The sequence below is a fragment of the Siniperca chuatsi genome, linkage group LG7, assembly GCF_020085105.1.
Source record: "Siniperca chuatsi isolate FFG_IHB_CAS linkage group LG7, ASM2008510v1, whole genome shotgun sequence".
Taxonomy (NCBI): domain Eukaryota; kingdom Metazoa; phylum Chordata; class Actinopteri; order Centrarchiformes; family Sinipercidae; genus Siniperca; species Siniperca chuatsi.
The window spans coordinates 27,146,250-27,169,588 of record NC_058048.1 but is presented as its reverse complement, the minus strand read 5'-3'; the positions used below and the strand labels follow the sequence as shown (position 1 = coordinate 27,169,588).

General features: G+C 39.6%; 4 protein-coding genes across 5 annotated transcripts; all 4 read right to left on the bottom strand.

Moving 5' to 3' along the window:
• Nucleotides 1-59: 59 nt before the first annotated feature.
• Nucleotides 60-21,529, bottom strand: cldnj (claudin j). The gene is made up of 2 exons (XM_044203983.1): nucleotides 21,395-21,529; nucleotides 60-1,388 (listed from the first exon to the last, which is right to left on the bottom strand). Exon 2 carries the CDS (start codon nucleotides 1,359-1,361, stop codon nucleotides 726-728), a length of 636 nt encoding a protein of 211 aa, XP_044059918.1. The 5' UTR covers nucleotides 1,362-1,388; nucleotides 21,395-21,529; the 3' UTR covers nucleotides 60-725.
• LOC122879620 (claudin-4-like) lies at nucleotides 3,631-21,531 on the bottom strand. Of its 2 annotated transcripts, none has more exons than XM_044203986.1 (2): nucleotides 21,395-21,531; nucleotides 3,631-4,722 (listed from the first exon to the last, which is right to left on the bottom strand). In XM_044203986.1, the coding sequence occupies exon 2, from the start codon at nucleotides 4,659-4,661 to the stop codon at nucleotides 3,999-4,001; it is 663 nt and encodes a 220-aa protein (XP_044059921.1). In that variant the 5' UTR covers nucleotides 4,662-4,722; nucleotides 21,395-21,531; the 3' UTR covers nucleotides 3,631-3,998. The 2 variants fall into 2 exon arrangements, with proteins under 2 accessions (XP_044059921.1, XP_044059922.1); XM_044203987.1 differs by lacking the exon at nucleotides 21,395-21,531 and adding an exon at nucleotides 11,635-12,234 and having other exon boundaries at nucleotides 3,631-4,664.
• Nucleotides 13,064-17,760, bottom strand: LOC122879622 (claudin-3-like). The gene is made up of 2 exons (XM_044203989.1): nucleotides 17,239-17,760; nucleotides 13,064-14,292 (listed from the first exon to the last, which is right to left on the bottom strand). The coding sequence occupies exons 1-2, from the start codon at nucleotides 17,706-17,708 to the stop codon at nucleotides 13,518-13,520; spliced, it is 1,245 nt and encodes a 414-aa protein (XP_044059924.1). The 5' UTR covers nucleotides 17,709-17,760; the 3' UTR covers nucleotides 13,064-13,517.
• LOC122879621 (claudin-4-like) lies at nucleotides 18,722-19,887 on the bottom strand. The gene has a single exon (XM_044203988.1). The coding sequence runs from the start codon at nucleotides 19,776-19,778 to the stop codon at nucleotides 19,155-19,157; it is 624 nt and encodes a 207-aa protein (XP_044059923.1). The 5' UTR covers nucleotides 19,779-19,887; the 3' UTR covers nucleotides 18,722-19,154.
• Nucleotides 21,532-23,339: the final 1,808 nt, after the last annotated feature.

Genomic DNA, 23,339 nt, shown 5'->3' with positions numbered 1-23,339 from the left:
TTATTTGATTATAATACTTTTCTCACTGCAGAATACTGATTCAACTGACACATGTTTTCTCTACAGTGTTTATTTTAATTTCTAAGATGCAGATCACTAGCACACAAGCTTTATAGCATGGCAAATGTTCTCTGTTTATAATTCCACTACATATGGTCACTAAAACATGATTTTCTACTGGTTATAAATGCATACACATTCAGCTACAGGGGTACAAACCAATTCTCTGACTTGTGAAATGAGTTGGCAATAATAATTATAATCTTCATAAGACCAGGGAAATCCATGTTATGATTAATTTTGACAGATTGCAGCTATTTCAGAAATTGAGATGGCAGTCACTATAGCTGACTCAGACATATTTCCCCTATATGGAGATCTAATATTTCAACTGCACATTTCATGACAACTGCAAAGATTGACAAATGTCTGCAAATGGCTGGTACTGACACCACTGTGGACAGACTTAAAGTAACTGTATTGATAAAGGTCAAGTCCATGTGTGTCAGCATATTAGAATGTATTGCAAAGCATACCTGTAGAGTCCTTTCATATATTTAAACATGTTTTTCAATATCTATATACGGTCTGTATATATCTATATATGACCAGCTGCATTATATCACACAGTTCAATACATTTATCATAAAGCGGTAACTTGTCTGTGATGTGTTTTCAGCACTAAAACACACGGACTGATCTGTGTTCTGCCCTCAGTCCTCACTTCACACATAGTTCTTGATGGCGTAGCTGCTGTGTGTGGGTGTCCTGGCCAGTGTGTACCCACTGGAGGGGAACCTTGCCCTCTGTGGTGGGCAGCTTGTGCACAGAATGGCTCCCCCACAGACCAGCAGCCCAGATGTCACAAAGCCTATATAAATGGCTGCTCCGAGCTCCCTCTTCAGCACCTCAGGGACGCGCGGGTTGTGGAAGTCACTGATGATGGAGTTGGCCGTCCAGGAAACAGCAATTATGGTGGTGAGGGCCGCCAGGCAGAAGGTGGACCCAGAGCTCAGCACCACCCGAGCCTTTATCCTCGGGTGGCTCAGGCAGTTGGTGCAGCGTGCTCCCAGGAGAAAGATGAGGAATCCCAAACATTCCAGCACCAGGCTGATGCAGATGAGGCCGCGGGCGGCCTGCAGGTCTGGTGACAGGTCCAGCAGGGCATCATAAAGCTTACACTGCAGCTGACCTGTGTACTCACTGACACAGGTCATCCACAGACCTTCCCAGAACACCTGCATGACCACCAGATGGGTGCCGATGAATGCTGTCACCTTCCACATGGGCAGAGCGCAGATCAGGATGGTCCCAGCAACGCCTATCATGGAAAGGCTGATACCCAGCTCCTGCAGAGCCATGGGACACTGTGCAGACTCTCTCACACCCTGGGAAACACAGACGGGGGAGAGGAACAAAAACATTTTAGATTTTTATTCAAAATGGACAGATGTAGAGATCTCCCTTTTATCACATCCTGACATGTTGCTGTTGGAATAAAGTGATCAGTTGAGAAGGCACAGTATTTTCCTCTGTGATATGTTTCATTCATGATGTAGAAAACTTCTGGTCAGTCTTCACTTTGATGAATAAAATAATAAACTTGATGACCCTCAGTTGTTTTTACTCATGATATATAAGTTTATTACAACAGAGATCTGTCGACAGAGAAGTTCTGGGTAGGACTAATACATGGACACAGTCAAATGCCAAAAACTTACCATCACAAAGTACCATTACATTCACTCAGCTTGATACATTATGTCACTACGTCATACAGAATCTCGTATCATCATGGCACCTGACAGGAGGGAGACTATGTGTGTGTGTTACTCGGGAACATTAAGAAGGTCAACATCTTATCGCTACTTCCAGACACCCAGAGTCTGCTTACATAAATATGACAAGTGTGAAGAACAGTGCACAAATTAAACATTCCCTTATGTTCATTAAATTTCTCCCAGAATTCATTAATATAAACTGAAATGTGTTCTTTTGCGTTAGGTCAACATAAGGTTCATGTTCATTTCAACCCACAACAAGGAATATGATAAGGTATGATAAAAAAAATACAGATAGACATAAACACCATGTATAAAGATACAAAGTGCCTGTGTTTACTGTTATCAGATGTGATAAGAGTAACTGTAGAGATGTTCTTTCGTAAAGCTGAAGTTGTTTCCTGTAACTGATGTGATTAGGTAAAAATTTAGGACATTTCTAGCCATGGAGGCAAAGGGCCACTAGGTGGCAGCATGTCACAAAAGACGAACACAACGTCAAGGTGTATTTTGCACTCAATTACAAATACATTACCTAACAAATCAGGCCATAAATTGCTGATCACTGGAGGCAACAAATTCAGGTGAAGAATCTGGGTTTTAATTTGAAAAGATGTATTCTGAAAATATGAGAAAAATAAATTAATAGAAAGAGTCATCTTCTGCTACAGAATAATTGCTGACCTGGAATTACAATATGCCATCGAAGTTTGGTGAATAGTCAGTGTTGAATTCACTTTTTTTAATCAAAATGTTTATGTGGTGTTATAGCATTACCTTTCATTTGCAAGGGATATAGGACTCTTTCTTTAGATTTAAAAGTAGATTTTTAATTAAAAACGTGATGTTGTTAATTTGTCAAAATACTGTTTCAACAACAAAGCTAAAGGGACAGTAATGGCTGAGAACAGGAAAATCATCCTTTACTAATGTGTTTTTATCGGTTTAATTTGTGAATTTATTGTGTCAATGTTCTTTAGAATAATTCATCTTATAAATGTCTTATTAGTGTCTAATCTTTGCATTATTGCAGTTAGTTGTTCAAGAGGAAATGTAAGGTATTTCATTGTTTCACCAACACAACAAAAGGGTGGGAATAATGTCTGACCTCCATGTACAAGCCAGACAGAACAGAATTACTGCAAATATTAATGTAACATTAACACCTGGGAGGTATTGTCATGCAAGATATTTCACTTCCCTTAAGAAAGTTACTGGTTTGAAGAATCTAGACCTTATTGATACTCATCAACATCTGTCTTTATTTCTTTGTTGTGCTCAGAATACAGAAAGAGGGAGAAAAATGTGAATGTATACCACTGACAAAGCAGGTGAACCCAGTAAAGTGGACACTAGGTGGAGAAATTTCTCATTTTGAACAGTTTAAGCTCCTCAGACACTTCCTGCGACTTCTGATTAACATGCCCCACCCTTCTCTCTGATCCGCTAAGAAAACACAACACTCCCATCAGGTTGGGGGGACTGTGAACTAACAACATCAACACTTTAAATACAAACCATCTTTCAAAATCAACTCAAACCCAAATATTTGAGATTCTCAGGGGAAGAATTAACAATAGTTTTAACATTTGGGACATGTGTGCTGTCTTTAGATAACCCCCTTTTAATTACTTTAATCTATATCCTCCTTGAGTTTTTATGGAGCAAATGTTGACAGTGTTGGGTGAAACTTTTAAAAGCAGGTCATGCTGTACTAAACAGATCAGCCAACAGGATTTTAAGTCCCTGAGTCACCATGTTTGTTCTCTGGTAAGTACCTGACAAACAGGTTCTCTCAGCGTTTGGTTTAAATAACCACAGATGCATTTTTGAAAAAACACAAGAGGCACAAGATGATTTTTTTTTATTGTGAAAAAAATAGAACACAAAAAAAAGTTCAAATGAAACCAACCTCTTTCGCAAACATGTAAAACATAGAGTTTCTATAATTTAAACTACCCCCATATACATGTTCATTGCCAAGAGTGCCAATAATAATTTTCAAAGCAATTTCAGACAGGGAGCATCTTCATTCATCATCAGTGTGTGATTATCTTGTAAGGACAAAATGCATTTTCCTTCATTGTGGGTTGTCTGTGTCCTTTTTCTTGCTATTTCACAGCAACTGATTAAACTCCAAGTTTCTTTTACTTCTTGAGGACAAAAAACAGACAAAACCAGTCATCAACCAGTCTTCCCTTTGTCCCTTTAGCAATCTCAAATACACATCTTTGTTGGTGTAAAACATTGGACTGAATCTGCTTTGCTGTTTCCTCCAGACTTGTTTAGGAGGTACTTCACACAGGGGGTCACATCCTCTTTGGGACAGTTGGCACACAGAAGCCCTCCTCCTAAGAGCAGCAGTGCCCCGGCCCCCCAGCCGACGTAAAGAGAGGCCCCGAGCTCTTTTTTCTGAGCGTCTACCAGCAGAGAGTTGTAGAAGTGTCTTCTGATAGTGCTGGCAGTCCAGGAAACAGGGATAAGGCAGAGGAATCCACTGATGATCAGCACCATGCCTGCTGCCACTGTAGCATTCGCCTTGGCCCTCTTTTCTGGAATGAAGTTGATGCACTTTCCACTAGTGAAAGCTATGCGGAGCCCGGCGATGCCTGTGATGATGGAAACCACCACCAGAACCCGGGCCCCCTGGAGGTCAATGCTCAGAGCCAGCATGGAGTCATACACCTTGCACTGCATCTGGCCTGTACTCTGTACCACGCAGCTCATCCAGATGCCCTCCCACATGGTCTGGGATTTCACTGTGTTGTTGCCAAAGAAGGCAGTGACCCGCCACATGGGTGCGCTGCAGACAATGAGCACCCCTATCCAGCCAAAAAGGGCCATGACACAGCCCGCCATCTGCATTCGCATGGAAGCCATCGTCTTCTCTCTCTGAGTGTCTCTAGAGAATGTTAGGATCTGATCAAGTGTTTATGTGCGTCTGAAGCAGAATGAGAAAGAAGAATAGGAGGCGTGAAAGCCAAGCTATTAAGAGATGCCCTGCCAAAGAATACTCACCATGCAGGATTCTTGTGTGGGACAATTAAGGTAACTAAATTAAAATTGACATTGCATTATGCATTGGACCAAACTACCTCGTGTACTGTGTCCCACATTGCAAAGTGCTGGAATGGTCACAACAACGTTTTTTTATTTTTTATTGAATCACCTGTCACCCTGCGTCAGTGATGGACAAGGTAGAACATAACTGCTCTGTCCCTAATAACAAAAAATATAACTCAACGTTAGATTTAAGTTATGTATGACGTGTTGTTTTCTTATTGACAGCTCGCTAAGGTTAACGTCGCTGTCTTTGTGACATCAAACGTTAGCTTAGCAGGCTTAACTTACACGTTACGCTTTGTTATGGGTAATGTTAGTAGGACAAATGCAGCAATGCGTTCGTTACAGACAGGCTTTACACAAGATTAAAAAAGAAAATGTTATAAGTGGTATTTACATTTATATTCCTCCTATTGTTTACTTCCGCTTTCCAAAACATACAATACAATACATCAGCATACATCGATTGAACAGTTTCACATTACATGCTACTATAAAAAGCAGTACTGCGTTCGTCTGTAGTATGTAGTAGGCGGTTTCAAATACAGCCGTATAGTCTCCTTGAGGCCCCTCTCACCCCTTACAAAAGGCACAAAATGGTTTAGTCCGCCCATGCACTAGGATTCCTCTCTAAAGCAGATCATCGAACCCAGTGGTGGCTGATGCTGGAGCACCAAAGTGCACTGTAAGTCATGTCTTTCCCCAAGACAGGGAAATCAGGGTACCCAAAAAGAAAAGAAAGATAATAGAAAGTAAGGAAACTAATGGAAAACTACTTTTTTAAAGCAATTTCTTTGAAAAGAAAGGTGATCACAGCTAACACAGTTTAAAATGGTTTAAGCTAATATGAGCAGTTGTTTACATTGAAGGCATTCAGCCAGGAATCTAGCTTGCATATTTGCATCGGAGCCTATATAATAAATTAATCAGTATCATAAATTAATCAGAATCAGCTACAATGTCATATGTCATATCTATCAACATTACCTAGCAAAGCTTAACATCATGAAACACATGGCCCTCAGTTTCAGAAACAGCCACTGAGAGTGGAGCAGCAGCCTACCAGTAGGCTGTAGTTATGTAATGACATAATATTCTCTTAAGCATGATACTCCAAGCAAACCTCATTTAACCATAGTAAAAGTATCACACAGTAATTGTAGGCTACAGTATGTTGAGATGTCACAGATGGTTATCACTTGTTTAAATGTGGTATGAACAGTTCATCAGTGACTACTCTAATAACCACTACAGATTCATGTGTACAGTTGTTGCCTCAGTTATTTGTAAAAAAAATAGTTTCAAAAGATGCATGAGAGACATGGATCAGGAGAGGAAGGGCGCCCGCAGAGACTGCTTATGTATAGGGCCCAGAATTTTGTGCTACACTTTAATATATTACACAAGGTTTTGTCCGTATTATAAATAAGAAAAAGGATGTATGTGACAGGAAATGCACCAACTTGAAAATGGAGGCAGTTTGAATGCAGAGCGGAGCGCAGGGAGTGTTTAATGAAAGAAAGGCCACAAACAGTGAGAATTATATGAATCCATCCTGCCATTCACTACACAGTCTCAAGGCAAACAGTGATTTGTGTCTATGTGTACATGTATCTATGTGTGCACACTGATGAGTGTTTGAAATTAATATAAAATAAATCACAGCTGGTTGTGAATGAAACATACTGTGTATATTTTGAGAGGAGACATCTCAAACTCATTGAAATATTATCGGGGACAAAATTCTGAGAAAAAGTTTACAATTCTTCTACATGTATAGCTGCAATAAATCAGCTCAATGTTGGGACTTCTTGAGATTATTTAATTAAAAATTGTGCTTTATGGGATTTGTCTGGTTTTATGAGAATTGTCTCCAGGTCGTTCTCTGCTGGCTGTTGTGACCGCAGAAACAAGATGTCACAGTATGCTGCTCATGTCTGTATAAGTAGCTGCAGTATTTGTTGGGCATCTGCCTATTTGACATATTTCAAAAGACCTTTACTTGATTAAGATGTGTTTGACATTTTGCTTCCAATTTAGCTTAGTTTCTTTATTAACTTAATAAACAACTAGGATTCTTTTAGTTTTTAGTTTCTTATCTTTAAAGACTATAAACATCATGCCAAATGGTCTGAAATTTCCTTGTAAATATATCCGTAGGTGCCATCAACTATTAGTATGCATAAAACATAAAAGCTTTTAAAAAGCTTAAAATAAAGTGTTACAGTTATGATCAGGTATAACATACTTAAAGGCATTTTATATACTTTGAAAGTATAAATACAATTTTAATGATTATTTAAACCCATTTTTAATGGGTTTCAGTTGCTTAGTTAGTGGTGGACTAGACCGTGATGCATTTGTTCTAGTATCTACTCTGACATCAGTGAGTTTGTCCTACAATCCATAACAAGTTCAGGTAGATTCTCTTTCTAATGGCAGAGGGCAACTTAGGAATGTGATACCAGGTGAAATGCACTGGTGTGAACACAACAGGGTGTGTTTACACCAGTGAAACACCCTGTAACTCTGTGCTGACATCATGTTTGTGATGAGATGTTTTCGGAACATAATAGAAATGCAGAGGTCATTTCCTGGATGTCATACAATGCTGAATGCATCATTTGTCTGTAGCTTATAAAACCGTTGAAATGAAAAAATAAATACATTTTTTTGATGTCAAGGTTAGGTTTAGGCACAAACGTGAGTTAGTTAGATGCAGGAAAAATCATGGTTTGGTTTAAAATAACCACTTTGTTAAGGTTAGAGGACCTTTGTCATCATGGTCACAACAATAACCACTTGGATAAGGTTTGGAAATGAACTGTTAAGAGAAACCTCCATTGACTGTTCAGTGTTTCCCACAGGATGCTCACTGATTAAGTAAGCAGGATGTCCTGAAGTAATCCTTCACATTTTTGTGAGTGATTGCACTGTGTGCCATAAAAAATAATAATCACAAAATAGCATTGGTTAAACAAGGCTCATAGTGAAGGGATTTGAACTGCGATTTGCTCATCCTCCCAATGTCAGGGTGAAGCCACTAACTGGGTGGGTATCGTTAGGGTTTCATCTTTATCGTATCCATACTCTTATTGGCCCGGTTCTTTATCAATACTGTTAACGGTTCTTTTTCATTATTAAAGAATTGTTTTTTTTTTATTATTATTTAAAAAAGAAAAAGAATACATTCAGAACAGGCTTAGAATTGATATTATATTTTAAATATAACTAAATATTGTTTCTAGAGCAGCAACAGTAAAGTTTACAACAGCAAAGTCATAAATCTAAAATGTCAGTAAAATAAACAGCCTAATATTCCTGACATCAAAATACTGAGTGAAGTTTAGTAAGAATGAAGAACACAGTCAGTTTCAGTCCTTCCTCCTGTCCTCTGTCCCCCTCCCTCTGCTGCTGCTGTGATCATGCTTGTAGAGAGAGGAGTAGAGAGAGGAGGGTAAGTTTACAAGAATTTGCCACATCTTAAGATACGTGGCAAACTAAGAAACAGTTAGGCGGCATACAGACGGCTTTCGTTTTAGCTTTGTATCAATTAGCTATTAGCTTAACAAGAGTGCTGTGGTTGAGTAAAACAACAACTGTAGATAAAGCAGGCGGAAATATCGCTTTTCGACTTTTTCCTCGAGTTGTCGTCGACTCGAGTGAAACGTTACTTCACCTGGTGTCTGCTGTGTGTGTTTGTGTGTGAGAGCGTGCGCGTGTACAGCGGAGGGAGAGGGGCTGAATGGAGGAGTGAGCGATGCTTTGATGAAGCAACGCCGCAAAACACAATGTTAGAGATCTTTTATGTTATTATGAGAAGTGTAAAAATATTTTCGGTTCATTATGAATCTGTGGCAGGCTGCCACAGTCTAGGTAATTAATTGGTTGTAAACGAGAAATGAACAGCGGTCTCCCATGTATAAGTCACCTGACTTCCTCCTTTGCTACTGACGGACAAGTTATAATTAGCCTACTATGGCCACTACAGGGCTTTGTCACTAATGGATTCTGTCATTTTTCTTGGGAGGACAGTCTCATACATTTTCTGTGTAAATCTGTTCTTGGGCACATTGGACTTGAAATTAAACAATGACTATAAGGTCAACATACTGACTTTAAGCTTCAAGGGACTTTGAGGGTGTTCACAGTGTTGGACCCATAGCCCTTTTCATACAGTGCAATGTTGAATTTTTGTAATTAATTACCATCAGTTTGTAGGTTAGTTAAGTATTTCTTCAGTGTGATACTACATCCACTGTGATTCAGTGTGATATAAAACAAAGCGGTACAAAAACCGAGGTCTCCAAATTTTTGGACAATGCAGTATAGTGATAGGGCTACAACTGCTAGTGTTTACCAAACCCTGAAATTAAAGGATAGGGTTAGGGCTCCTTCGTGACCTTTCTGATATACTATATTTTTCTTATTATTGTCAACAAATCCTATGAAAAGAACACAACTAACAATGAATGTATCCTTTTAAGTAGTGTGTGTGTTTATTATCCATTCGTAAATTGCTTTTGGGTCTCCATGGAGCTCCATTGTCGTCCAAAAAACTATTAAAACACATCAGTGAGCCACACAGCTACATTGGGTGACATGTTCATTCATTAAGATGAACATGGGCACTGTAGAATACTTTGAGTCAATCCCACATACACCGTCCTACTGTTTTAAACACTAACTAAAGCACCAAATGTATATTAATTCACGGCAAAGAATAGTCGCCAAGAAATGAAATTCACTTATATCTGAATAACATTTGTTAAACACTACAGTGCCGAGCTGGGAAATAATTTAGTTGTTTTTAAATGGAAGTGTAGGCCTACTGTACATTTGTGACCCATAGTTAAAGATTTACATCATTAGTATGAACCAGTGTGCTTGAGCTTGAGAGCCAGAGACAGAAGAGGGAAGTCAGAAAGTTTTGAGAGATGGTGTTGGTTTTGGTCTTTTCATGGGATTTGTTGACAATAAGAATAGAAAATACCACCAGCCTTATCCTTTAAAATTTAAAGTCAGTCCTCAAACCTCATAGTCACTGACGGATTTCAGCGCCAATGTGCTGGAATGCAGAGCCCACACAACAAAAATGTCTGTGTCAAAGTATTTACTGACTGCATTGTATATTCATCTCAATGCAGAAGAGGACATGTCCTCCTCTAAAGCACTGTCTATGGGAGTAACAAATGTTGTACATTATTTTATTTTTTTATTTAACCAGGAAGTCCCTTGAGATTAAGATCTCTTTTTCGAGGGAGACCTGGCCAAGATAGCACACCATTACAAGGTTACAAAAATGATAAAATGGAGCATGTCAAAAGCAGACAAGGGACAACAGATACATAATACAAATTCCATTTTAGGAATAGCAATTGCACTCTTCAGTTACACAGTTGTTGTTTTTTTATATCAGAGCTTTGATCTCTCCCAGGGAGACAAAATCATTAACCTGTAGTGTGCTCTGAGGTTTGTTCCATGACCAGGGTGTAAAATAGGAGAAAGCTGCCATACCAAGTTCTAAGCAAATCCTGGGTACCTGGGAGAGAAACCATCTAGTGGAGCAAAAATCATAATATCTATTGGTGAGTGATAGGAGATTACACAGATATGAAGAAAGTTTACCCAGTATGGCTTTGTAAATAAAAATATATCAATAATAATCCCTGTCTGAAAAGATGTTTATCTGATTATCTTTCAAAATGTTTCCACAGTGTTACTCTGTATCATTTATTTTCCAAGCAACATATTTTTTAAATTAAGATTGTTTAAATGCTGGTGGTGTATTGGTATAGTTCTTAATACGTGTTGAAACTAACACTGTAGCCAGCCCAGTTCTATGAAAAAGCTTTAACTGGCACTCAAAAACTGTAAAACTGGTTGAACTAGTTTGATGTCTGAATGAAGAGTTCAAGCAAACTGCTGGATGTTTTTGAATACACTTTGTTGTTACATTGTCTTCTGCTTTGTCATACTTTCTAGTTTGTGACCATCTTTGAATTATAAACCATGACAATTTTATTTCCTATAAGCAGTGTTTCTAAAATAATTGGAACATTGCATCTGTTGGATTATTCAAAATATGGTGCTTACAATCAATCACAGCAAACTAGAGAACACAACAAAACCTAAAATCAGCACTGACAAAATAATGTAATTTATTAAATGTTTTATTAAAAATCAGTGATTTCAGTAAACAAAAGCAGTCTTTTGATATTGCTATCAAACAAATTATTAAAATATTTTACACTATAAATTCACAATGTATCAGTGGCACTGTACAAGTTTCTGTCAATCATGACCATTAACATCCTTATAGCACAGCATAGATTTACCAGACATTCAGAGGAAAATTAGATTTGATACAAGCTTTATATAGAACAGCTCTCAGTCCAGTTAAGATTTTCTTTCCAATACTGTAGTTTCACACCACATCTTTGAACTGTGTCTTTCGTTCTTCAAGAAACACTCTCTCTTTCCTCCACCAAAGAAATATGAATTTCCCAGAAAAAAAGTTCTCACTGTGTGTCACAAAAAAGTGAGACACAACTTGTGGTGCTATCAGAAACTCACAATGAAGCAGGGTCACTCAAGAAAAGTAAAATCATTTGCAGTCTTTCTCAGAAGAATGGATCTTTCAGACGTATGCTCGGCTGGTGGCTGTGGACCTGGCACCGGAGTACTTGACTGGATACTCTGGGCTTTCTTTGGGTGGGCAGGAGCTACAGAGGAGGGCACCACCCATGATGAGAAGCCCAGCTGCGCCCCAGCCGATGTAGAGTGCAGCCCCCAGCTCTCTCCTCTGGGCATCGGTCAAAATGGGGTTGTAGAAATCCCTGATGATGGTGTTGGCAGACCAGCAGACAGGGACGAGGACAAGAACACCGGCACAGATGAAGATGATTCCAGCAGCAATGGCCACCTTGACTTTGGCAACTTCATCCTCCACAAAGTTGGTGCACTTGCCTCCCACAATGCCCATTATCACCCCAAAGGCAGAAACGATGATGGCGACAACCACAAGAGCTCTGGCAGCCTGAAGGTCCTCTGGTAGAGCCAGCATAGAATCATAGATCTTGCACTGCATCTGACCTGTGCTCTGCATCACACAGTTCATCCACAAGCCTTCCCAGATGATCTGCGCTGTCACAATGTTGGCTCCAATGAAGGCCGTGACCTTCCACATAGGCAGGGCACACACAATGATGGTCCCCAGGAAGCCAATGATGGCCATGGCTAAGCCCAGCATCTGTCGTCCCATTGACACCATGATGAGGTCTTGTTTGAGTCACTGAACAGAAGCACAAAAGTTGAAGGTTTCAGGAGCAGGTCAGCTCAGCTCGGGTCGTAGAGTTGAATGAAGACTGTGGCACATTTTCTTTGGTTATAAGGAAGTCGTTCTTGAAGGTGGAGTCAGAATGTCCTTCCCTCTGACCTGAAACCAGTGCACTGAGGGATTTACCTGCCCAACAAGATTTTTCACATTATTCGTATGTGGACAGGGAGTAGTTTCGATGAGATCAACATCAGTCGTAAACGACTCAATGTAAATGAGGTCCGTAAAGAGGAATCACATTCCTCGTTGAAACAAGTGGCCAACCTTGACTGGGCAGGTTACCAGAAGATCAGATCCTGTCACTGGTTTCAGGTTTAAAAAAAACACCAACATGGGTAGGAGTGTCACCGGATGTTAGTCGTCTATAGACGGAGCATCCATTTATGGTTCCATTGTCCTTGTTTTACTCATTACTTCTGTTTAATCATCACTATACATTTTCCAAACAATTCTAAGAATTGCTTTATGTTTTTTTTTTCCAATCAGAATGAAAGTACTCATGCTGGTCAATGTTGCAGTTGATTGGATCTCTACATAAATTTCTTTTTTGTATTTTGTGTTATCATTATTTTCACAAGGTTAATCATGTCTGTGTGTATTTCAGAGATTTTAGTAACCTCCTCACAGTTTACAGTGAAATGACACAGTATTAAAATGAAATAGAATGTTGTTTTAGAAAATCCAATTATAATTCTTATAGATTTATAGAAGAAAATGTATATTGGTTTTTTTTTCATTTCCAACTCTCACTCACCCATACACAGACACACGGAAGGGCTCTGACCTTGTAAAATGTCAGAGCTCATCTTCACAGATAACATTTCATAACATTGCTAGTAACAATATATTGTGATAATGACTCCACAAACAGATACGTGAATATGCTACAAAGATTTATTGAAATTCTTTTGAATAATCTCAAAAATAAAGTGGCATTTACAGAAAATAAACACATCACAAATCATCACTATTTACAAACTCTGCTCTGTATGACAAGGAAATAAATACATCGACACTGACTTCCTTATGAAAAAGCAATGCAATCTTCACAGCCATATTGACACAATATTCCTCTTATAACAAGACTTCATGAACTGGAAAGATTTCTACTTTAGAGCACAAAATCAATCCAAAAGAGAAAACATTTTATAAAAGATTCATAATAATCAAAGGTCACAGTGACTGTCTGAGTTAATTAATTTTAAATCCCAACAATGTATTGGAATACATACCATCCTCTAGAAATATAATGTGTATTTTGGTGCAATTTTACTTTCTAATGGCATAATAAGTTCTTGAAGCCATCATGGCAGAAATCTCTGTCCTTTCAGTTTTTAGAGGTACTGTCCAGCAGAGTATGTGGCTGGTGCTGCATACGGTTTGCCGGGTACGTATGTCCCAGTGCCTGTGTATGGTCGGCTGGATGGGGGAGCATACACAGGGCCATACGTTGCCGGGTGTGCCACTGGACCTGCGTAAGGGAACATTGGTGCTGATGGGTAGCCTGGGTATCCATACATGGGTTTTTGAGGAGGGCAGGACGTAGTTAGGATGATCCCACCAACCAGAAGAACTGCAACAGAGCCCCAGCCGATGTAGATGGCAGATCCAAGTTCCCTCTTCTGTGTTTCAATGGTCAAGGGGCTCTGGAAGTCTGTGATGGTGATGGCTGCAGACCAGGAGACGGGGATCAGGACCAGGATGGCACAAACAATGATGAGACAGCCGCCCAAGATCACCACCTTGGCCTTTGATGAATCTTTTGTCAGGCAGCTGGTGCACTTGGCTCCAATGAAGGTGATTATGAAGCCGATGAAGCCGAAGATGAGGGCGATGATGACCAGGGCTCGGGCGGCTTGCAGATCATTGGACAGCCTCATAACAGAATCATTCAGCTTGCACTGCATCTGCCCGGTGCTCTGCATTACACAGTTCATCCACAGACCATCCCACACTATCTGGCCTGTCACGATGTTGGCTCCAATGTAGGTAGTTACTCTCCACATGGGGATCCCACAGGTCACCGCCACCCCAACAAGGCCTATGAAGCTTATGGTCTGACCTGCCACTTCCTTGCCAATTCTCCCCATGGTGAAGCAGAGGCTTTGTCTGCGACAGGAGAGAAAAGTGTTTCAGCACACAGGTGTTCGCTTTCGGAGTGACACAGCTCTCTCACTTGTTGTTTGTCAGAGAATGTACAGGAGGAGGGCTGTCCCAGCGTCAGGTGAGTTCTTCTGGTCAAACAAGATTCCTCTTCCTAGAGAAAGAGGAGTGGCACCCATTTTTAAACAATTCCTTGCTTTTGTTCTTGGAAAACACACTTTCAAATGCAGATTTCTCTGCATTAAGGCTGCAGTTACTGGATGGAGTTACAACCACTCCGTGACTTCAAAACGTCCTGGAACCAGCTCAGACTGTGAAAGATGGCAAATGATCAAATTATGTCTTATTGTTGTTTTCACAATCAGGCTCTTTGCTGTGTTAATTTAAATTAGAGTAGTGGTGGTGCATCTTAAGACAACTTTGAACCCTCACACACAACTGATAAGCAAGCACAACAAAATCTAATGAGATTCTCTTTATTTTATTTTAGTCTAAAAGTCTAAAGAGACAATGCAAGTCTCTATTGTTCACAATAGAGAATTGCATAGAGACTTACACTATTGTGTTTGCTACCACACTGAGACAATTTTGAGAGAAAGGATGGAAGGGAATTGTGAGGTTCTCTTCATTCCTTCTTCAAAGTGTTTTCACAAGATGGGAGTTTTTGTCACTAACTGGTTTGATCAAAGGAAGCTGACATGTTTCTCTTAAGGTTAAGTGTGCTTGGATGTTCTGTTGAATACTTGAACTATAGCTGTCAGCCATGGTATCTATAAAAAACAGAGCAGAGGTTTTTGAAACACTGGTTAGATAAAAAAGAGCCTAAAAATAGATAAAACACAAGACAAACACAATTAATCGGTCTTTCCTGTTGCATGGAGTTCGCTAGTTGCTTGTGTCCCTGATGTTGAATGCATGCTGTATGGCAGTCTAGCTGGTGATGAAAAGCATGAACAGCAAGCAGACCTTAATATGGCCCATGCCAAGATCAGAACACAGGATGTGGCCCAGTTAAGACACATAATCCGCCCCAAACCGGAAAGGAGAGATTATCTGTTTCAGCAATGATAACAATCACCTTGATGGAGTGATGAGACACAGGAAGCCAGTCACGTCAACAGACGCTGCATTTAAAAAAAAACCCACTACATGACTATGATAGATATCTCTTTTGGGTAAACGAACTGTTGACACTCCATTTTTCACACACCTTACCCACTAATGTGATACTGTACTAACATCCATTTCCACACTGGGATCAGTGGTGACACAAACCATGATGGATATTCGATACTACTTTTCCACAACACACCATTTTAAAGCTCTGCAGGTCTAAAAAACTTACTTTAGTTTAAACAAACTCATCTCTGAATAATGAAGTTATTTACTTATTAGAACACCCTCCACTCTTACAATTAATGTGAGTTTCCTTCTAGGCTTTAAAGAATAGATTGCTAAAAATTTAAAATGAATTTTCATCAAAAGGGGAGGAGCCCAAGCCATGAACACAGATAAAGAAACCCTCAGAAGCACTGACAGTCTTGAACTTGGCCAGGTCATCCTGAATGCAGTTAGTGCATTTGCCTTGTGGACGCTCACCAGGATGCTGAAGAAGATCTCTTCTCAAGATCTCTATCAGACTGAGGGCTTGACAGATTGGACAGTTGTGGTTTATGGAGACTGCCATGCCCATCTGGTCCATGGCACATAAATTGCTTTTTTCATAAATTAACACCAAATGACTTTGTTTATGGAGGTGATTTATCCTCTGTCATGTTTCACAGCAGTAACCTCCTGGGATACTGGGGCTATATTATGTCCACCGCATTGCTGCATAATCATCTCCTCAGCTTACCTTGTGGTGTTGATTTTGTTTCCTCTCCCTCTTCTTTAATCTCTATAATACTACTGTATGCTTTGAGTTTCTCAGAAGTAAGTAAACTGTAATCATCCAGTGAGTATATAGTTTATTTACAGTAACAGAACATTACACACACAAAACACAAAAATATAAATATGGAATTTGCAGGCGGTGCGAAAATTAAAAGGACAACAGATAAAAATGCAGAGATTTCCCTTAACCTACAGTGTTTTGCAGGAGAGACTAATTACTGACACCCCTTTTTGTTTTTAAAGCAGATCAAAGTAGAAGTTATAGGCTACATGAAGGAAGCTGATTTTTTTTTTTGTTGAGATGTTACCATCTGAATGACAATAGAGACAATTACACAGTGAAATCCGTACAACAATCTGACTAAATATTTACAAAGATTAATCATAATCATGATACAAATCCTAGTTATTCAACAACCAGCCACAATACAAAGTGGATTAAAACATTTAAAAGGTTCTTTCAGTTTAGGCTGAAAGAGACGTGAACATAAGCCAAGTTCCTGTTTTGGTGTCTAAGTAGACAGACTTTTTTCACAGCAAACATTTTGACTCATCATAGCAGGAAAAGAACAGTGGTGATATTGATGATGGCTTCGTTCCATCTAGTGAGCCAGCCTGCACAATCCCAGGGCACCACTAAATGGAATCATTGTTTATGCTATCAGTTACACTTGCCTGACAAGACAAAATGTCCGCTGTGAGAAAGGTCACTTTGACACATACACTAACCGCAATCAAAACTCAGGATTCAGCTCATGGCAAGCCTTCATGATTTCATGCTATATTTACTTTGCCAGTGAATATACTGTATATTTAAGTTTTAAAGCACTATCATTTCTCTCTGTTGCAATTCAATGCGACCTCAAGAGTCCATGTAGGAAGTGCTAACCATCTTAAACATATTCCTTTGATGTGGAGACTGACTTCACAGGTGTGAATTTGGGCATGTAGTGGGGGTGTTCATGTTTGGGCGGGCAGTTCCAACACAGTAGCCCCCCTCCCATCAACAGCAGTGCAGCAGCCGCCCAGCCGATATACAGCGCCGCTCCTAACTCATACCTCTGGGCTTCGATTATGAGCGGGTTGTAGAAGTCGTTGATGATGGTGTTGGCAGACCAGGAGACTGGAATGAGACAGAGCAACCCCGAGACAATGAACAAAACTCCCGCCAGAATGCAAGCCTTTGCCTTGGATCGCTCCTCTTCGATGCAATTAGTGCATTTCCCACCAGCGATTGACAAGATCACTCCAAAGATTCCTGCCAGGATGGAGATGATGATCATGGCACGAGCTGCCTGCAGGTCCTGGGGCAGAGCCAGCATGGAGTCGTACACCTTGCACTGCATCTGGCCTGTACTCTGCACCACACAGTTCATCCACATGCCCTGCCAGATGGTCTGAGCCGTGATGATGTTGGCTCCAATGAAAGCAGTGACCTTCCACATGGGCAAGGCGCACACCACGATGACCATGAACCAGCCAATTATAGCCATCGACACACCAATGATCTGAATCCCCTGAGAAACCATTTCGTCGGCTTTGTTCCTCACACGTTTAAAATACAAAAAGAAAGACAAATGGAATGATGTGAGCTTGTATTTATAGATTGTTGTGTGAGTAGAAGGGACACAGACATGAGGGTATACCACAGTCCTCAGCTCCTATTGGCTAAAAGGAGTTTACACACAAACAGAGATCCAGTGACTTTTAGTACCGCTGACTTGCCAGAATCCAAAGCTTCAAGGTCAGATACAAACAAAAGAAAAATTGCTTTCTTATCTATCAACCTTTTATTCTCTAATCGACAAAAATTTCTAAGATAGTTTGGCTACAAGCACACACAATTAAGGAAAATTGGCAAATGAGGCTTCTGCTAAGTTCACACCTTCAAAAACCTTTAATCACGTGATTAAATATTACTGCAGTAATATGATACATAAGTAACTAACCCACCTTTCCCCAAAAATGTTTAATAAGTTTGTTCATTAACACTGTACAGTAAACATGGCATATATCCTACTTGTTCAAGAGGAAATCTGGATAAAACTACTGTAATATGGATTCAAGTTTCAGGCCTGAACAAGAATAAAAGCCAAAAACACAAGTGATGGTATTTAAAAATGAAAACATTTGCTGTATATTTATGAAATTAGAATTTCTAATTATAGAACTGAAGCTGATTAAAGTACTGTTACCTGGGTATTTTCACATGATCATATGTGAGACAAACTACGTTGTGTGTTGTTTTGTTTACAGCAAGGGGCAGTGTTGGACAGGTAATGACTCAGACATTGGGAAAATGTGAGTTTCCTGTAAAAAAAAAAAAAGTGATTTTCAGTGTAAGGGAATTAGGAGTATTAAGGATTTATTTTTGGTTGATAACGAATTTTGTACTACTTTTATAAAATATTTATCATTGTTTTTAGTTATTAACCAGCTAAAATCTATAGATTGTGCATAGCAGAGCCCTATCTCATGTCTTCTTTCTAAAGCCTCCATTTTAACTTAAGAAGCTGTTTTAATAACATACAAAACATGATAATTCAATGTTGATAAAAAATATTTATTTACAGTTTCAGACAGTCACAGATAATGCACATAATGAAATTATATGTAAAAGAGCACAAATGGATGAAAACAGTAAAACTAATAAAAATTCAATTAATCAAAGTAACATCTTAAATGTTGTTCCAACATGTATATGTATATTTTTTCACTCCCACTGACAAAGCATCAGTCCTCATTAACAGTTGTTTGGGTGTGGTGCACATCTCTTTATCTTGGCACTGATGAAACAAATCCTGAAGTGCTGTAACTCAACATGAAAGTATCAAACCAAACTGTGAGCACAATAAAATCACTGTGAAATTCAAATCATACTTATTGTGGAAATATGAATTGATTTCATGGACCACAAAGCATTTGATTTAAGTCTTTTTTCAGTCTCTTGGTCTTGTCATTTGGCTTTTCTCTCCTCAGACGTAGTCCTTAGGTGCAGTTGAACGGGGAGCTGAGTACTTAGCAGAGTGGTTATCATTGCGAGGGCAGTTGGCACAGAGGAGTGCACCACCCAGGATGAGGAGGGCTGCGGCCCCCCAGCCGATGAAGAGTGCAGCTCCAAGCTCCATTTTCTGAGAGCTCATCAGTAACGGGTTGTAGAAGTCCCTTACGATGGAGTTTGCTGTCCAGCACACGGGTATGAGGCACATAACACCGGCAATGATGAAGACCACACCAGATGCCACGCCGACTTTGGCTTTGGAGCTCTCATCCTCCACACAGTTGGTGCATTTGCCCCCTGCGATGGCCAGGAGGATGCCGAAGATGCCAACCAGGATAGAGATGATGATGAGGGCGCGGGCAGCCTGGAGGTCACTGGAAAGGGCCAGCATCGAGTCATAAACCTTGCACTGCATCTGGCCTGTGCTCTGGACCACACATGTCATCCAGATGCCCTCCCAAGTGGTTTGAGCGGTGACAATGTTCTGGCCGATGAAGGCCGTCACTTTCCATTGGGGCAGGGCGCAGACAATGATGGCCCCAATCCAGCCAATAATGCACAGGGCAATGCCCATCATCTGAAAGCCAGCCGACACCATGTCTCCTCAGGAAGCTTCTTGCGCAGTTGGCCAAAAAAAGTTCCAAAAATTGTGTCTCTGGAAGTCAGTAAAGTCTTGCTTGAGCAATCCCCAAGAGTAAATGTTTGGGTAAGGTTGGAGCGGGTCTTTTATACACTTAACTTGGGAGGGGCTTGACACACACACACACACTGTCACACAAAGCTGTGACGTGATGATTATCCCCACCTCCCCACTCTCAGCCATGGGCATGTGTCATCATGTCAGTTTTTCTTTCAGTCAAGTAATCGTTGCAGGTGGAATAGCCACACTGTGACTCACAGGTATTGAGATCGGTTTAGCAGACTTTAAAAAAATCTGCCACACCCTCAAAATTGTAGTATTGGCCGTTATGTAGGCCGATACTAGGTTTTTCTTTTTACATGCTTTTTGTTATGTACTGCTGTAACAGTGACTGAAGATACTACCTTGCTGTGAAGTGAAGTGAAAGTCATGCATGTCAGCTTTTCAGGAAATAACAGCTGTGTTTGAAGATGGTTACATTGTATTTTTGTGTTCATCCAAGTAGTTCTCAAAATGTTTCCAAGATCTAAAGATCAGGCTGTAAAGGAGAACATAATATTTCATTTGTAATTTAAACGAGAGATAAAGCAAACATTTCTCAGAGTTTCAGGGTTTTCATCAAACATTGACTATTGGTTTGTAAAGTAGTGAAAGAGTGTTTTCTACCCGCTGATGTCTCTTTTAGGTCAAGTTATAGCTGTCATTTCCATTTTTTAGGCTTCCATACTGAAAAAAAGCCTTTAATTAAAAACAAAGAAGTCTCAAGTTTAGATTTTTTTTTTGGAAAAAAACCCAAAACAATCCTTTTGTCAGGATTTTGCCAGTGATGTTGTCTGTTAATCTTTGACCCTTGGTCTCTGATATTTTCAGCTGTGGGAGTTTCAGTTTGAGACAAAGGTAGAACACTCAAACTACTTTTTTTCCCACAGTTGTCCAATCATTGTACCAATTGTACTAGTGAAAACATATATATGTCAGAATATGTATAAGTGTATACAAATACTATTCTTTTCCTTACTTCATTATTTCTTAGTTTTAGAATTAAATACTTAGTACACAGAATTGAACAAGATTCACTGTTATGAAAATGACTAGATTAGTTGAACCCAAATTCTTGGCTTTTACTGCAGCTATTTAAAAAATCATCATAACTGTTGATGTCACAATGTCACATTATTGTTTATTTTTTTCTCTTGTCCTTAATAAATCAATTACTTTGATAAACTATAAACTACAGAATGCAACTGGTTGGGTAAATGCTCAGAGCATTCTGGCATCAGTCCCAGTACCCAGTACCCTATTTATTTCACAAACGTAACAATCACGTACATATTACATCCTACACCGATTACATTGATTTAAACAGGCCTACTCGCACAGTAGTGTAACAGAATAGCATTGTTGGCACAGCACAAGGACATGCCCATAAAAATATTTCTATAATGAGTAGAAAACAAAAACATGATAATGTTTTCTTATGAACCCTATTTGTCCAATCACAAAGAAGTATTTTATATGAGCATGCATGAACAGAAAAGATGTATTTTAAGTGAAAAAAAGAGATCAAAGCTGACCTTGCAGGAATACCAGTCCTATAAGTTGTCTTTGGGGGAAAATGTGCACTCTGCAGTCCAGGGCTCCCACTTGATTTATCGATAGTTTTCCACAGCAGTTAGAGGACAGCAGGAGGGAGATGTTGGGGAAATGGCAGACACTAGGCCAAGTGATTCCAGTTGACAGACTGTTGCAAAAAGAGGGAATAGTGAGAAGGGGCAAAGAGAGGTAGAGAGAGAATCAGATTGTTTCAGAAATGAATAGAGGCAGTGTTTAAGAGCCAAAAGTGCCGTTAGGACTATAATGCCTCCATTTTATCCAAGGTAGGATCATTAAAGCTACTTCAGCCTGGCCATGGAGATTGGGTTCCACACACAAGGAGGCAGGGAGGAATTTCCACAATTAAGAATCTGAGGAGAGATGGTTTCACGATGAGATTAGTCCTGGTGTGCAGGTCCTGATAGGCCTCAGAGAGGCCACAATCACATGTCTCATGTTTTTGAAAAATTCACATATTGTAAACAAGGTACTAACACACATGCAGCAACTTCAGTACCCTAACAAAGCGCTGTATCAGATACTGAATAATCTCCTATGCACAGTATATATATTTTTAATCAGACTGATAGTAAAATTAAGTCATGCTAAATGTAGCTGGTTACTGTATGTGAAACTTTGTGTTTTTGAAAGTAAAGGGCGTGTTTAATGCTGTCAGAAAACTGTAATGAAGACATTAAGTTTCCTCATTGAGGTAAATTTGGAAAAGAGAACAGTACAAATTTTGCAGCAACAGGTGAAAGACTTGACTCCAGCAGCTGTGAGAAAATTCCGGAGAGAACAAAGTGACAAGTGTCAGCAGGTAGTCTGAGGCAAGCCCAGACTTCACAGCAGCGACAGGTTTTGGCTCGCACTCAGGTTTCCAACTCTTCAGTTAAACTGGCTGGGCCATTATGCATATCAATACAATATCAGCCTGCAGTGCAAACAAGGGTTTCTGGTGTCTTAATTTGGCTATTTAGCTTTTTCCACTACAGTCATGTTTTTTTGTTTCGCAAGGTTCAATTTAAATAAAGTTAATCAACAGATATAAATTAAATATATGTGTATATACTGTACATATGAAATACCACAGCCATTTTAAATGCACAAGGTGGGAAACTATAAGTGAGGACTTCAGATTCACAGTTTACAAATTGGGTAGCAAAGTTGGGAACAATATCTGCCATGACTGCTTAAATTTAGCAGAAAAAAGTCAGCTATAGCTTAAAATGCAACATATCGCTTTAGATTTCTGACTTACATTCAGTTAATTTGTCTGGCATTGGTTTCTAAAATATTTGGTCTTAATGCATTTTGGTTCTTTTCAGTGAGAAACCTGTAAAATGTTAAATATTGTGCATCTCGGTGCACAATATGACCATGCTTGGAAGTCAAGAGTGGGGACGCTTCCACTACAAATTCAAAATGGTAGTAAGGTCTCTTGCTGTATTCAAAAGATTGTAAATGTTGCATTTTTGTATTTGTCATTTTAACAAAGATAATTGTGCTGATTTAACTGACAGGGGGCACAGACTTTAGCAGCCAGTACAACAATAGATATATGTATGTATTTACAGTATCTCACAGAAGTGAGTACACCCCTCACATTTTTGTAAATATTTTATCTTTTCAAGTGACAACACTGAAGAAATTATACTTTGCTACAATGTAAAGTAGTGAGTGTACAGCTTGTATAACAGTATTATATCTAAACTGCTGGCCACAAAAGTGAGTACACCCCTAAGTGAAAATGTCCAAATTGGGCCCAATTAGCCATTTATACAAGTATACGGAGACGATCTGGCGCTGGTAGTGTGGAAGAGCCAGGTATTTATTCTGTGGAGACTGATGAGTAATGGGCGTCAGGTGTGCTGGTGATCAACAGCAGGCCGGAGACCAGGGAGCCAGACCAGGAGACACATACAC

Excerpts from the sequence above, each read along its gene's own strand:
- cldnj (XM_044203983.1), bottom strand. The coding sequence starts at position 1,361 with ATGGCTCTGCAGGAGCTGGGTATCAGCCTTTCCATGATAGGCGTTGCT.
- LOC122879620 (XM_044203987.1), bottom strand. The coding sequence starts at position 12,117 with ATGGTGTCAATGGGACGACAGATGCTGGGCTTAGCCATGGCCATCATT. Across the intron at positions 4,665-11,634 it reads CCCAGAGGAGAGAGCTGGGG|ACGATGGCTTCCATGCGAAT; the intron begins GCTGCACTCTAC and ends CAGAGAGAGAAG.
- LOC122879622 (XM_044203989.1), bottom strand. The coding sequence starts at position 17,708 with ATGGTTTCTCAGGGGATTCAGATCATTGGTGTGTCGATGGCTATAATT. Across the intron at positions 14,293-17,238 it reads CTCATAATCGAAGCCCAGAG|ACAAAGCCTCTGCTTCACCA; the intron begins GTATGAGTTAGG and ends CTCCTGTCGCAG.
- LOC122879621 (XM_044203988.1), bottom strand. The coding sequence starts at position 19,778 with ATGGTGTCGGCTGGCTTTCAGATGATGGGCATTGCCCTGTGCATTATT.